A 15,367-nucleotide genomic window follows, 5' to 3' on the forward strand; every position below is an offset into this window, starting at 1 on the left:
ACCAGCAATCACCCCTTCCCAGCCTCCCAGACCCCCTTGAATGTCAATTAACCATAGGTATTTGCTGACTGTGGAGTAGGTAAATAGCTAAAGGTCTGGACTAAAGTAGGGAAGGTCATTTTGGGCTTTCTGTTGAAAGAGTAGGGTGGCCCATGTGTGAAAAAGCCCAACACTAACCACACAGTTTGCACTACAGAGAGTAAATAACCTTGTCTTGACTCATTTTTGTTACTGCCTATCAAAAATTGGTTCCACTGAAATAACACCTTAAGTTTTTATGTAGGAAATTCCAACTATTTCCCACACAGGAAACTGTTCTTTTTAAACTGCCTAGGAAAACGTACTTTAAACATATAAAACATATAGCAGTTAATTTTTTCCTGAAGCCAGCACTTGCTACATCATGTCCATTCCCAGTGCTGTCAATCATTATCCAGCCAGCATATTGTTCAGAAGGTGGAGCTGTCAGGCAGAAGGAATAAAAGGTAAGAAAAGGAAGGCTTATGTTTCTTGCTGATGCTGAGGGTGAGATTATGTCAAACCTTTAAACAGAGTCCCCTTTCTCTGCCCCACCCCCTGCTCCTATATAACACGTGCTGCATTTAGCAATACCTGCTTTTTCCCAGCCAGTGGTGTGCCTGCTTCTTGCCCCTGCCGATGGATGCTCTCCCCAGCAGCCCCCTTGGATGGCTCTGTACAGGCGTCACTTTGTTTTTTGGGGTGACTGTGCTCTGCATGGTCAAGAGGAGCCCAGTAGAGAAAGCAGATGTGCTGGTCTGGAGGGTCCTGCCTGCCTTGCTGGGGCTGCTGTGCGTGGCCACGCTGGGGGCTGGCGGGGGGCTGGTGGTGTTCTGCGCCGGGTGCCTCATCTCCTCCGTGTACCTGGGTGTCAGGGCGCTGCTGCCTGTGGGTGACAAAGCCGTGCTCATCACAGGTAAGGTGCTGCAGATTGTGCCAGGAAGCAAAACCTGGCTTTTCTCACAAGTAGGCTGGAAAACTTTGTGCTCTCAGGTTATGTGAAATGCATGCTTGTAAGGTTTCCTTTTATTTATTTTTTTTCCTCATTTTATTTGCTTTGCCAGAGATGTATTTTCCAGGTAAATAAGTGTTCTGAAATTAAGTAGAAAAGCATCTTAATAGATGCTATTATTTTTTAGTGTCTCATTTAATCTTTACAAGTAGCTTTTTAGACATACTTGTGAAATTAACTGGTGCAAAAAGCATAAGAATACTTACGATGGTCTAATTTTTTAGGAGACATTAATTTCTGGAAGCCGTTAGAACACTACATTCAGACATTACTTTTGTTTACTTGAATTTAATGCACTGGTTATGGATGTACAGTTATCTTTCAGTGTGCGTGTTCACACAGTGCACACTGTATATCAGGCATGTATTTCAAGACACTGCTTTGGTGCCATCTCTTTGAAATGAAGTATGGAATCATTCAGGAGTGAGTCATTTCCTTCACTAGCAGTTGAAGTTCAGAGCTAATGAATTCAGTCTCTATTAACACTGATCTACTCGAAACCCACTTTTAGTTTGCATGGATGGCATTTCTGTTGGTTTATGGCTTTTCTCCTGTTTCTTCTAAAACTTTAAATGTTTATTTGTGTTAAATCCTTAAACCAGAGTGCCTGCCAACTGCTTCTTGCACTGTTCACTTGCTCTTTTTTGTTTTATCTTCTATTTTTCCCCTCTGTTGAATCAAAGTTGAATCAAGTTGCTTTGGTTTATATAGCTATTTCTGGCAGAATTTCATTTTGTTTTATAGGGACACCTGGAAATAATTTAGATTTGCCTAGCAAGCATTAATATGGGGGTTAAAGTTAAGAGAGGACAAGATGAACAGCAAGTTCTCCCCTTGTGGTTTATCTGCCAGCTGGGTTTCTCCCTGCAGGTGTATCAGATGAAGATGGATATCAGGCAGGGAGGGAACAGGGAGCACTCCTTTCCCATCCTTGAAGATGCAGGGGTTGCACTTGGGCATCTCCTTGTTTATTGTAACACTGCAATTATTCAGGAAAAAGCACTCTCTCAGATCTTAGCTGCTCTAGAAAGTTTGAATTGGAGCAATATATGGGAGCAAAGAACATTTGGGTATATTTCATCAAATTAAGGTGTTTTCTTTTGTACCTGTGCTGCAACTGTACTGAAGAAATGCAAGTTTGGACACCAGCATGTCTGAGAAGGCTCTTCTTGGTCTTTATTTGATCCAGACTGGTATGAAATCAGTCAAACCCTCCATCAACTGAAATGAAAGTTTTACTCAACATATTTCTTGGTTGAATTGCTCTGATTGTAATATTCCCCATACCAACTGTAGGATGTGTGTCAGTGTGCAGGTGCAAGGTGCCTTTAAATCAGTTTTGGTGTAATCTTCTCCAATTTAGACAAGACCTGAGGCAGGCACTTCATGGCAAATGGTGATTTATTTTTCTAGGTTTTTTTTTTTTTTCTTCCCCTCCACCTCTTTCAGCCCCACAGGGTTGATGAATGCTGCTGTGCTCTGGGCAGCTGCCCCATATCACCCGTGAGACAGCTGCCTTTGGCCAGAGCGTGGAGTCATCTCTGTGCTTCTCTCCCTGAGTTTTATCAAATATTGTTCTGGTCCTCGTTGGATGTCCCTTGTGTGGGTGCTGCTGCTGTGCATTATTTATTTAAGCCAGCAGGTCACCAGAATACCACAGTAAGGGAAAACTGTGCCCAGTTGTCAAAATGCTTTTTCACATGAATAACTGTGGGCATGTGAGCAGTCTTAAAGTCACTGGTGAAACATTTCTATTGATCCTCTTGCTGGGAGTGAGTGCTTCAGTGAAGCTCCTGGGCACGTGAACACTTTAGTTTGGTAGACTGAATGGCCCGCTTCCCTAAAAATTAAATTGCCATGAAGATCTGAAGTAGCAGGAATTGTGAAATTCTTGCCTCTGCTATTCTGTGCAGTGGGATGAATTTCTCTAGTTAACTTGGTCTTTTCACTCTTGATGTGTGACCTGGTGTTTCTGATGCTTAGTGTGAGTCAATGATAAATTTATAGTAACGATTGAGTTACAATCAGTAGTGACTGCCTTTCTTATAATAAATCTTCTAATAACTCACGAATTGTTATTTTTGACATAGAAGCAAGGGGGGGGGGGGGGGGGGGGGGGGGGGGGGGGCGGAAGGAGTTCTCTATTTCTTCCTTATAGACACCTAACCACTGTTTGAGTTTTCTGAGTTGAAGGGTAAAGTTTCTCTGGACTTCAATAACAGGTCTGAAACTCAAATCAGACTTGTTTTGATAAAGGCTGGGGACAAACCCAGCAGCAGGCACAGATAAACACTGCTTTTCATTTCCTTCTCAGGGTTGCTACACCCATCCCTAGTTGTTGAGCACTCTGCCCCTTCCCAAGTTAAAGCTATATTGTAAAACTTTAGTAGGTGTCTCTGTGGTGTGTGCTTGCCGGGAAAGAGGAAGGATTCAGAAATATGTTTTTTCACTAAAAGAAAAAAAAAGGAAAGACATCCCACTTCCATACCCAGAAATCTGTCATGTCTTTGGGATATTTGCAGGCCTCTTTGTGTCTCTTTAGGGAATTCCAAGAATGCAGGTTTGTTCTCTTTCAGGTTAGGACTATGAGAAGCTCAGTGTGATATATGTGGTGCTCTGGTGCATCTTCAACAAACTACAGACTTCAGAAATGCCAAAAAGCATTTTTATTTTTATTTTTTTTTAAGAATTAAGTAGAGCATGAGTAATTCTTTTCAACATGTTGCACTGATTGATCCAGGCATTTAGTGCGTGTTCCTGTCAAGTCACCTGAAATTAATTTTTTTCACCTTTCAGTACTTAAAGCCCCAGTTAAAAGACAGAACCCAGAAATGAGGATCTAGCATGGTTCAGATGAGTCTCTTTAGCAGTCAGAGTCTACTGACTGTGGGTTTGACTCCTGCAGCACAGCCCCTATAAACTCCTTCCCTGTCTCTAGCAGAGCCCTGTGTTGCTTCATGGTGAGTTTTAGTGGGCAGATGGGTGAGATGTATCTTCCCTTGATAAGAAGTTTCTCTGTAGATGGGAAGAATGGAAACCAGAATTATAAAAGACACCAGGAAAGAAAATACTTAAAAGTAAGAAAGCAGCAGCAAAATACTGTCTCAAAGGCAGAGACTTGTGATTCAATGGAATTATTTATTAAACAGTTATCACTGTTACCTGGTGGGAGAAATTGCACAGTTGTGATGGCAAAGATTGTTGCGTGTTTGCTCTAACAGTGCTTCCTGCATTTGGTAGTTCATTACTTCACATGGACAAAGTTTGGGAATAAATTTGGAATAGGATAGAGAGGATAAGAGAAATTTTGATGCAAATTTACATGAATTAAATAGCTGCTTCTATTTGGCTTAGCCTAAAAATGCCATTCTGAAGCTTTCTTAGGGCTTGAAAGCATTGAACTCCTTTGCAAGTAAAGAAATAGTTGCTTGGCTTTGGGTTGATTGCAGTCTGTGACAAAAAAGTGTTTATCAGAAGCATCTGGATAGTAGATGTTTGAATAAATCATGCTACTTCTTTGAATTAAGAAATAGAACCCAACAATTTGAATTCCAATGCCTATTTCTTCATCCATCTAAGATTAAAAATTAAAATATTTGTTTGGTGTTTTTTTGGTTTTTTTTTTTTTTTTTTTTTCCCTCTAGATACTTCTGTTACCAGGTTTCAGTCTGAATATTTGTATAAACCCACTCTAGGGTTTTATTTCCTCTGCATGTATGAAGAAAGTCTTAGAATCTGTCAGTAGTAGGGTATGAGTTGATACCATCAGCTCTGAGCCCAGAGGACATGGTCTGTCAATCTTTGTGGAACATGCTCCTTAGTCCTTCAGTTCTGAACCTTTCTTCCTACTGTTATATGTATTTTAGTGACTTTATTTCAACAGCTTTTTGGTTACATTTGTATATTCTTCCAATGTGTGCCTTTTTTTTTTTTTTTTTTTTTTTTAAATGATGGTTTAGGACAGGCCCACTTTTCAAGTGTCTTTTTGATGTTTTCAGGAAGCGACACTGGGATTGGACATGCACTGGCTAAATACCTGGATAACTTAGGTTTTGTGGTGTTTGCTGGGGTTTTGAATGAGAATGGACCTGGAGCTGAAGAACTGAGACGGACCTGTTCTCAGAGACTCTCTCTGCTGCAGCTGGATATAACCAATGCCACCCAAGTCAAGGAAGCCTATCTAAAAGTGTCAGAGAAGGTGCAAAATACAGGTAAAGGGTTTTTTTCCATTATAATGGGAGTACTCATGTAGCTGCTTACGAGATGCATCTCTTAACTGTTGGCTGCATCATGGCTACCTACCTACATGTGTGTAGGTCATTTCCACACACAGTCTGTGGGCAGTCAGGGTATTTATATTAATGACTCCTGCTTTCTGGGACACAAAAAATAGTGATGACTGTTGATGGAGTGGGTACTGTGTAGCTCTAGTTGCAGATCATCTCTGCTTGGATCTGGAGGCACCATCCAGCTCATTAGTTTAATCTTTATGGTGTTGATTTCCTGCTGTATAGCAATCCTGTGCTTTCTTCTCTTTCCAGGGCTCTGGGGAGTTGTGAACAATGCCGGGATCCTGGGTATCCCTGCTGACGCTGAGCTGCTCCCCATGAGCACGTACAGGCAGTGCATGGAGGTGAATTTCTTTGGGGCTGTAGAGGTGTCAAAGATTTTCTTGCCATTACTTCGGAAATCTCGGGGGAGGCTGGTTAACGTGTCCAGCATGGCAGGTGAGCTGAACTAAAGCACTGACTAGATTTCTGGTGCAACAGAAAAAACAACTAACTTCCTAGGTGTCAATACACCTAGGGAATTAATATCTAGGGTTTTTTTCTTTTGTTTAGGAGATTATTTCCAGAAAACAGCATTTAAAGAAGACTTTAATATGGCTAAAAATATGCTCTTATAGAAAAGACAGTAAAATTCAGATCTTGTGTTATAGATGCTATGAGTGATAGCTCTGTGAGCTTCCAGAAAGGTGGGTGGTAAATCACAGATGTTGCTGTAATATGTTCCAGCAGAAGTCTGTGACCACCTCAGTGTGTGTGTCATTGAATCACACTGCAGAGATACCCAAAAGATCTCTGCCTTTTGCAGAGACAGACCCTCTTCCATGTGGGCTAGTTGCGCCTAAAGTCTCAGTCTTTTTTTAAAACTCTGGGTTAAAATTGGAGCGTAATTATCTTTTGGGTAAGTTAATAACATTTGCTATTTGTAACAGTCTATAATAAATGTTAGATATTTCTCCTGGGCAGCTCCACCTCCCCATCTCTGTAGGGCTCAAGTACTATAGTTAGAATGAGAAAGCACAATGATGAAACACCTGCTGAAGAGAAACATTTAACTCTTCGAGCAGAAGCCAGTTTTATTTTTTACTACATTCTATGGTTCTTTCCAGAGTGTGTAGTGCAAGAGCATGGTCTGCTAATAACCTGGGACCTGAAGACAATATGTTTTTATATTTGTTTAAAATATTGTGCATTCTTTTTAAAAAAACATTAGCCTAACATATTAGCAAAATGGTGGTTTTTTGGTTAAAAAATTTTTTTAAAAACTTATTAACAACCTATAATATGCTCTTCAGTTTTGTCCCATAAATTGGATCCTGTTCTTACGATATATGCCTTTACAACATGACCTTCTAGTCTAGGAGGACATCTGAGATGCCACGGTGTAGGAACAGAGGTAATACAGTATCTGGTAGCCAACAGCTGACAAGCAAGAATGCTCCTTTGAAAATGAGACCTACTAGAAGCAGGATGTTGTGATGCTGGAAAGTATTTTCGTTTAAGATGTCTTAGTGATTTACCATATCATCTGCTTCCCAAATTTTCCTTTGCCTTGTCTTCTTGGACCCTTATTTCTGCACAGTTGGTGTCCACTCAAATCCTGTTGTGTTGCCATGGTGGCTTGTGCAAGCATTACCTTGTGTTCAGGGCTTATGTTGAGGATGTGGCCTCAGCCTAGTTTTGCCACTGCGTTCTTCTGTCTTCTTTTTTTAATCCCAATCCGCATGCCTGTGTTTCTGGTTTGTTGCTGACACTTAAAGAAATCAGGACTGAATTATCAGAAGGACCTTTCTGGTGCTGCTCTGCCCACCAGCCCTTGCAAGCACAGAGACAGAGGACAGACCTCTTGTTTTCTCTGAGCACCCAGGTGAAGCTTGCACTTTTGATGTTTTGGGGCAGATGTTTTATTTATTGGCATGAATCCCCGAGCTGCCTTGTAGGGATAAATAGAGAGTTTCTCTGTGCTGAGTAATTTGACCTTACAGGAGCTGATAGTGACCCTGCTTAAACTAGAGCTGTTTGCACAGATGTTCTTGCACACGGGCTGGTTTGGGTAAATAGCTTCCTCTTAACACAGGGTCTGAGGGTCCTTTGGTAAAACATTAGCTGAAAAGTTAGCGAGGTCTCATTGTGCCGTATCTATTCCTGTCTGTAGAGCTAATTTAACTGGGTTTGAGGTTAGCCTGACCTCAGAGGGAAAAAGTATGTGATTCAATTGGCTCAAACCATTTGAAACTCCAACTTATTCAGATGCATACAGAGAATAATTAACATATAATTGGCCTGACTTCTTCAAAGGAATGACTCTGTAAGATGCTCCCATGATATACCTTGATTGTTGCAGTACAAAACCCAATAAATGGCACCAGTGGCTCACCTGAAAATTCCCCTGTATGGAAGTATTTTCTTTTAAAAGATTATAATACATTGAGATAAAAGTGTAATGTTTGAAATGGAGGCTGTGCTGGCAGATGTGCCCAGCTGCCTATGCAGGCAGACATGTGCCTCAAGGAGAAGGTTGCCTGTTCTGTTCTCTCCTCCCCACTATGCCAACACAGCCCATGGTGACTCTGATGAACTGTAAATCTGGCAGTAATACTCTGTACGGTGATAACACCAACCTTGTGGAGAAAGTAGAGGGACTGAAGAAGGGGAAGCTGCTCAAATCAAAGTGTCTTTGGATTTTTCTAAAGCTGAAGAAGTGACAGTCTGCCAGGTTTTGGAGCAGAGGAGATCTCTGTATTTGGAAGATATTTGCTGGAAGCTTTTGTTTTGTAAACATATGGATTTATTTTAAATTCACCTAAAATACTGGCTATTTTCTATCTTTTCCATCTAAACAAATGCTGCTGGGATCGGAGAAGATGGGATATAACTATAGGCAGGGGGATGTGCTTCTATGATGGGTCTCGGGGAGTCCTGTCACCTCAGTGGTGTGATTCCAGCTTTGGTTTGTCCACAGAGGTTTTCCCCACTCTTGCACTGTGATCTCTGGTCTTTTGGAAACTAGTTGGAAAGAAATGGAAGATAAGTTGGCTTTATAAAGCTAAAATCGAGATTACTTACCCTGTTATAACTGTGGTTTATAGTAGGAGTTTGAAATTCGTGTTACGGTGACAACAGGAACAGCGACATTAAACTATTGCTTTGCTATTTATATGAACTAAAACATTATCTGTGTTTCTGAGAACAACAATCATAATTTTCAGCAGTTTTTTCCCTTAAAGGCAATACAGTTTATTTTTTCTGCTATACAAGGTGTCTTATCAGGTGTTACTGAGCATAACTGCTATGAGCAACTGTTAATTTACAACTTTCACTTTTTTTTAACCTCTAGAAAGAAATGATTCCCTCACTGACCTGTCTTTAACCTCAGTGAGAGCTGCATAATTTTGGTTGCACTATAATCTTCCTTCTAAATCACAAAAATAAAGGCTGGAAAGAGCCACCGTCGAGGTTTATCATGTTTATATTGCTCCTGCAGGAGGCATTCCACTACCGAGGTATGCTGCATACGCTGCATCAAAAGCAGCTCTGTCCATGTTTTCGGGAGTAATGAGGCAAGAGCTTTCCAAATGGGGAATTAAAGTTGCTGCAATTCATCCGTCAGGCTTCCGAACAGGTTGGTATTTGACATTTTGGGTAGTTCTTTCTGCCTCCTCTCTTTCCCTGTAGTCCAGCATTCTCAAACAGAGCCCTGAGCGATTCTCAACAGTCAGACTTTTTTTCCCATTCTTCACATTAGTTATGGAAATCAAGATCTGCAATTTTTGCGAGAGATGTTCCCTCCAGTTCCGCACGCTGCCTGCCTCTGCCTTGCGAGTGTAGCCTTTCTCCTGGGCAGAGCTCTCTTTGCTCTGAGACAGGACAGTGTCCAGGCAATTGGTGCCTTCCCTTTAGCTTTGCTGAAGTGAACAAACCAAGCATCGCGATGTGTTTGTGAGTGGTACGGCTTGCTTCTCTTGCATGAGAGCTTCAGGACTCACTGTCAGTCCTACCTGTATCAAGATCAGAGCTCTTATTGAGCTGCTTAGTCCTGCATCGAAGAATCTGTAGCAATGCCTGTCATCCTGATTACTTTCTGTCAATGTTAGTGTATATAGTCTCTGATCTTTCCTCTGTTGCGTTCCTGCTGCTTTCTCTTCCAAATCCTTCTCCTCCTTCCACTGCTCTCAGCACTTTCTGCAAAGCCTGTCTGTGTTATAGATTCATCTCCTGCACCACGCACCCTCGCTGCACCCCGTGCCCAGCTGGGAGCAGGGGGGGTGACACACAGGTCCCCACTCTGTGGACATGCCTGGCAGCTGCCCAAAGACAACATCAAACCCACTGCTGCCTATTCAGCAAGTCCTGGTGACTTCATGGAGACAATTTTTATGCTGATGAAAAGCAAAATATTCTTTTTGGTAAAACCCCGCTCCTGGGTTGGGAGCTGGCAGGGCTCTGGGCTCTGACAGTGCCTGCGTGGTCATGGTATTTGGCTGAGGTCTCACCTGCAGGCCCTGCTTAGCTGTTGTCAGACTTGTGGATGAAAACTTCATACATCAAAACAAGTTGCAGTATTTGAGTTTTAAGTATTTATTTAAAGATTTTTCTTTAATTGCCATACTTAATTCATGATAGTTAGGCAATAAATGCATTGGAAGAGCCACTGCTTTCATTCCTACATGATGCAGGTGGAGGAAAAATAAAATATTTTTTAAAAAAAGCCTGGCCTAATATAAGCCTTATCCTTCATGAAACTAGTTACTGAAATATCAATGTCACTCACAAAAGAAGAGCTTAGCATTTGGCCAACCCAAGTTGATAAATATTGATCAGAAACACCCACAAAATGATTAAGGCCAGAATGGCAGGGGAAGGTGGGAGAGGGAAGGGGAAAAAAATGCTGACTTGGCTGTGAGAGCCTTTTTAGGTACAGCTGGTAATGAAATGGTGCATGAACCCCATGGTTTTTGTGTAATCTGTGCTTTGTGCTTTCCCTTCTCTTCCTGGTAAAAGCTCTCACAGCTAACCAGCTGTTTTGGCTGTTCTTCACTGACCCAGTTTAGAACAACTGCGAATCAGGGTGGTGGTGGTGAACAACTTACTGACTACTCATTACCAGATAAAGTTTTTTTTTTTTTTTAAATTCAGCCCCAAACCCACTTGCTATCCTGTGATGTTTCTACTGCAGGTATACAAGGCACATCTGACCTGTGGGATAAGCAAATAAAGGAGCTGATGGAGAACCTGCCAGCAGCCACAAGGCAAGACTATGGTGAGGACTACCTCCTGGGGCTGAAGAGCTACTTCCTGCACATGCCTGCGTACTGCAATGCTGACCTCTCCCCCGTGCTGAGTGCTGCCCTGCATGCTTTGCTGGCCAAGAAACCACACGGCTTGTACACCCCTGGCAAAGGGGCTTACATGTCCCTCTGTATCTTCTGCTACTTTCCTCTCTGGTTCTATGACTTTTTCATTAGTAAAATGATGAGTACTGAGTCTCTCCCAAGGGCACTGAGAACATCAGAAGCTGAAAGCAAGAATCTCTAAGGGTGTCCATCAGCGTTTGTCTTACTTGATGAGATAACTGGGAAAACCTCTATTTTAAGACACTGCTATTTATTGTACTGTCTTTGTTAAATTGCATTTACGCTGCCTTGCAAACAGAGGTAAATCTTTGTGTTAAAAGTAATGTTCAGGAAAAGCAGTGGATAAACAGAAATAGAAAGCTATCTGGAGGAGGAATTTCAATGTTTTCATGACGTCTTTGTATCCTGCCTTCTGTGTAAGGTATCTCATGAGGTTATAGAGTTCCTGTCTGCTCCAAAATGCACCACCAACACACAGACAGATTTATAACCTGGTTTTGAAAAAAAACCCAAAAAAATCCTTGAGAGTCAACAACCTTCTTAAACATTATAAGAAGTTGCATATAATCCTATCATTGGAGAGATTTAGAAATGTCTAACGCAAATCTTTTTCACTGCAGCTTCAGCCTAATATGTTTTGCTTTTTTTGTTCTGTTGCTGTTGGACCTGAGAAATGATTGACCTTTTCCCCACAAGTTTTATGAAGTTCGGCTGTGATGTTTATATGTGCTTTTAGTTAGACTAAGCAACATAAATTAGTTGGAGGGAAAAATGAACAAAGACAGATCAAGACCTTCACAAAGAAGCTAACAATCTCCCTCCTACAGTATTAGAAAAAGTAATAGTAAGTATATCAGCAGCTAATTTGATATGACTGTCTTGGCGATTCTGTGCATTGCCTGTATATGCCTGTGCTTCTTTAATTATTATTAAACTCTGATCTCACTTCTGCTTTTCATACAATTCCTTACTCAGTACTGGGTTTTTGAAGAACTCATGTTTTTGCCCATTTCTCCTGACACTTTCCTGTGTCTCCCTCTGTTTTGGGGAGAGTTTGTGCTTGCTCCTCTAAGATCAGTCGGTCTTCCGTTGGCTTTACTGGAGTCCAGTGCCCATCTTCTGACAGATTTTGGATTTCCCTTCTCTAAATTAATTCTGGGAACATCAGGTGGCCTCCCTGCGGCTTGGCTGTCCCTGCACCTATACCATAAAACCCTCACCAATGCCAAGAGGTTGGGCAGCTCACCTATACTTTCCCTACCCCACTCCCTTTGTGCATTGCCTGTCACATCCTCGGGCTTTGAAAGGCTGGGATATTTTGAGAGAAAGCCTTATCCCTCCAAGTTCTGGTTTGGCCTTCTGTCCTATGCCTTGCTTTGACCCGTTGCATTTCTTTTCTGTTGATGAAAAAATAAAGTCATTACATTCTGGGCTTTAAATGTAGATGCACTTTTTTCCTTTCCTTTCTGAGCAACTTCTAGTCTTCTAACATAATCCTACTCGTGTGATGTACTCTTACAGTCACCTGAACACAATCACAGTTTAATTTGCATCTCTAGTATTTCTTCCATCTCATTCCCGCATCTTTTACATCAATGTGAGACTCCTGTAAATGCACAGAGGATGCTCAGCAGACTTCCCCCACCATTTTAATTTGTGCCCTAGTGTGGAAATCCTCCTGTCCTGTACATTTTGTCATGATTACTGCTTTTGCTACTGAGGCTTATTCCCCTTGGGGGTTTACAACAGTCCCTTGATTACAGAATTTTCTTTCATATGAGAAAGTGTGACCAAAAATGCTTTTCACTCAGAAAATCTGGGACTATTACTATCTCTCTACCTATTTCTTTATCTAATTCCCAAATTTTTTTGTCTGTAGAAGTGCATAATAAAAATAATTTAAAAACTGGATTGTTGTGACTCTCTATCTCATCTGACCCTTTGTGCTGTTGCGGATGTGTTCTACAGCCCCTCCTTTCCTGGGCTGGCCTTGTTCTCGTACTAGGAGAGCACCGAGGAGGAAGGTGGTGGATGACCTTCTCAAAGGAAAAGGAACAAAATGGCAGTCAGTGGCTTGTTTTGGGCAGGACACGATCCCAAATGGCTCAAAGGCAGCTTGTGAGCTGAAAGGAAAGGCAGGTGCAATGGGGTGTAGAGCTGGGGGCGCGCTGGGTGGCAACCTCTGAATTTTGGCAGTCTTCAAGGTGAGGGAACTTGCTGCTTGTCGGCCTGTCTCCACCTTGGATGGAGGTGGTTTTCACTTAAAGCCCAATTTAGGTGTAACAGGTGGGCTGGAATTTTGCCCTTAGGCACACTATACATTATACAACCAAAATTCCTTTTAGCAGCCAGTTAGCTGTTTTGTGTAGCAATCTTCATAACAATCTTTAATTGTTGCTTTGCTATTTGGCTGTGGTTATAAAATGTAAATTTTTTTCTTCCCCTTTACTTTCTTATTAGGAATATTATCTTGCACATTGCAGACATATTAAACTAGGCATCTACGTGGAAGATTTGATTTTTTTTTTACTTTTATTTCTCAGGAAATTTGTATTCTAAATAGTCATTTTATATCTCTTCACTTAACTACAAAGGTATTTCAGAAAGTCTCAAATAATTGTGGTATCAAAGATTGTTATTGTTTTGTTCCTACAGGGATCTTACTTCGTTTTAAAGATAATTCTGTTGTAACACATTATTGAATTATGTGTCATTTAATGGGCTGTAGCATTAGAGGTAAATTTCTTTTCTTAATGGCTTGCGTTGCAAATAATCCAAACTGGGAGAACTGCAGAATAAATTGTGGGTGTTTGTGGCCAATGTGCCCCTGTGGATGTTAACGGAGACGTTAGCTCATGCTTTCAAGGACTAGTGTCTAGGTGTTGTGCTCCTTTGGCTACTAAAAAGGCTGATCCAATACAAAGCTTTTTTAGAAGTGGGAAGAGAGAATGTTTAGTTCTAGCAGTTGAAACTAGTGTATTAAAAAAACCAAACTCGCCACCATGATTTGGGCCTGTTTTCAAAGACAACATTTCGAACAAAAAGCATATGGCATGAAGAAAAGCATCTGAGAAATTGAAGAAACTGGCTGTAGCCCTAGAAAAGGACTAATAAATAATACTCTAAAATGTCACTTAATGCCCCACACTAATCAGGTGTGTGTATATATATATATTAAAAACACACATGTGTATAGTTTAAAAGGGGTTATATACTGCAGAAATCATGACTGAAGACTAGTTTTATACACATCCCTCTGATCCAGTGTCCGGAATGCAGGTTGTGATCAAGAAGTAAATGCTGTCGGATGCTTTTTACCAAGCAAATCCGTGGTTGGTGTCCTGGGTCTCACACTCTCCTACTCTGTGTTTATTACTCTGGCTGACATCAGTTATTACTTCATGTGAACAATTAATTTTAAGATATGTAGCTTTGGTGAGATGAAAGGTGAGTGACAAAGTCATTTGTTTTTATAACTTTTTTTACTCTGGATCCATTTGCACTCTTTATGGGCCCCCTGATGACAACCCTATCTAATGCTTCTATCACTGCAAGCTGGGGAAGAGAGATAAAATATCAGGTGTTTTTGTGGTTATGTCACTGGCTAGCCATGGCAGAAAGCCATGGTGGGGAGGTTTTGGTGGCCATCTGCAGAAGGACCACCTCTGCATTTCAAGAAGTGTTAATGTGTGGGATGGTCCATGAGGCTGGAGGAAAGGAAAAGGGCCATGAAAGTTTAAAGCGTGTTCAAATGAGAGCTCTGATAGGGAGTTCTGGGAGAAAACTGATGGTGTAGGAGAGTGGGGAGCTCTGGGTCACTGAGGGTTACAGACTCGTGTGTGGACAGGGCTTAATCCTAAAATTGCTTTCAAGCTCAGCAGGAGGTTGAGCAGCCCCTCCTGCATCAGGCCATTTTGCGCTGGCTGCCTTCGTAACATTTAGGCACAACTTTGTTGTTCAAGACAAAACCATCAATATAGCATCAAATACTACATCAAATACAATCTTAAAGCCCATTTTTTACTGGTAGAGGCCAAAACCAGGGATGAGGAGAAAGGGAATAGTCACTTTTTCTAATTTAATGAACATGAACAGAAGCTTAGTTATTTCTAAACACAAGTATTTAAAATTTGACTATGTGACTGTCAAAATAACTTCTTACTGATAAGATATGCATGAATATTAGAGAATCTTCAGATTTTACTAGTTTGAGTCCCTGCTGTCCTGAGGGAATGTGTTCCATGTTTCCATGAGTGCATGCCCTGCAGTGTATGAGGTTGTGGTTTTTGTTTATAGTTGCATAAGGAAAGTTCTTATAATGTTTGTATGTGTTCTTTATATGAAGAGGATGCTTCGGGGGAACTTCCAGATCTTGGTGATGTCAAAACACACTGGTTTTGCTGTAAATTAACTAGTCCAGGCAGGGCATTGCACAGCTACAACTCAAATGGGTCACACGTTTCATTTGCTTGAATTGGAGCGTCCACATCTGGCCATCAGCACCTATCTGTGCATGAATAATATTATCAGCAAGTTTGGGACAAATATGTGAATTTGGTCATTTTTTTCTAGAGAGACTGGTTCTGGGATCCTTTCTGGGACAAAATGTTGCCTGGTTTAGCCTTTTTATGGCTATGTTTCAGAAGCCAGCTGCATTCCCAAAATGATGCAACACAAGTGTATTGTGCATCACAGAG

At 41.3% G+C, this 15,367-nt stretch overlaps 1 protein-coding gene across 1 annotated transcript; it reads left to right on the top strand.

Annotated features, from left to right (window-relative positions):
- Positions 1 to 657: 657 nt before the first annotated feature.
- On the top strand, positions 658 to 10,885 carry HSD17B2 (hydroxysteroid 17-beta dehydrogenase 2). Its single transcript, XM_074913431.1, has 5 exons — positions 658 to 934; positions 5,029 to 5,241; positions 5,572 to 5,757; positions 8,801 to 8,938; positions 10,493 to 10,885. Exons 1-5 carry the CDS (start codon positions 658 to 660, stop codon positions 10,849 to 10,851), a joined length of 1,173 nt encoding a protein of 390 aa, XP_074769532.1. The 3' UTR covers positions 10,852 to 10,885.
- The last annotated feature ends 4,482 nt before the right edge of the window (positions 10,886 to 15,367 follow it).

Source organism: Athene noctua, chromosome 9, assembly GCF_965140245.1.
Source record: "Athene noctua chromosome 9, bAthNoc1.hap1.1, whole genome shotgun sequence".
Taxonomy (NCBI): Eukaryota; Metazoa; Chordata; class Aves; order Strigiformes; family Strigidae; genus Athene; species Athene noctua.

Coding starts and splice junctions, on each gene's coding strand:
- HSD17B2 (XM_074913431.1), top strand. CDS start 658: ATGGATGCTCTCCCCAGCAGCCCCCTTGGATGGCTCTGTACAGGCGTC. Junction 935..5,028: donor CAAAGCCGTGCTCATCACAG/GTAAGGTGCTGC, acceptor TGATGTTTTCAG/GAAGCGACACTGGGATTGGA. Junction 8,939..10,492: donor TCCGTCAGGCTTCCGAACAG/GTTGGTATTTGA, acceptor TTTCTACTGCAG/GTATACAAGGCACATCTGAC.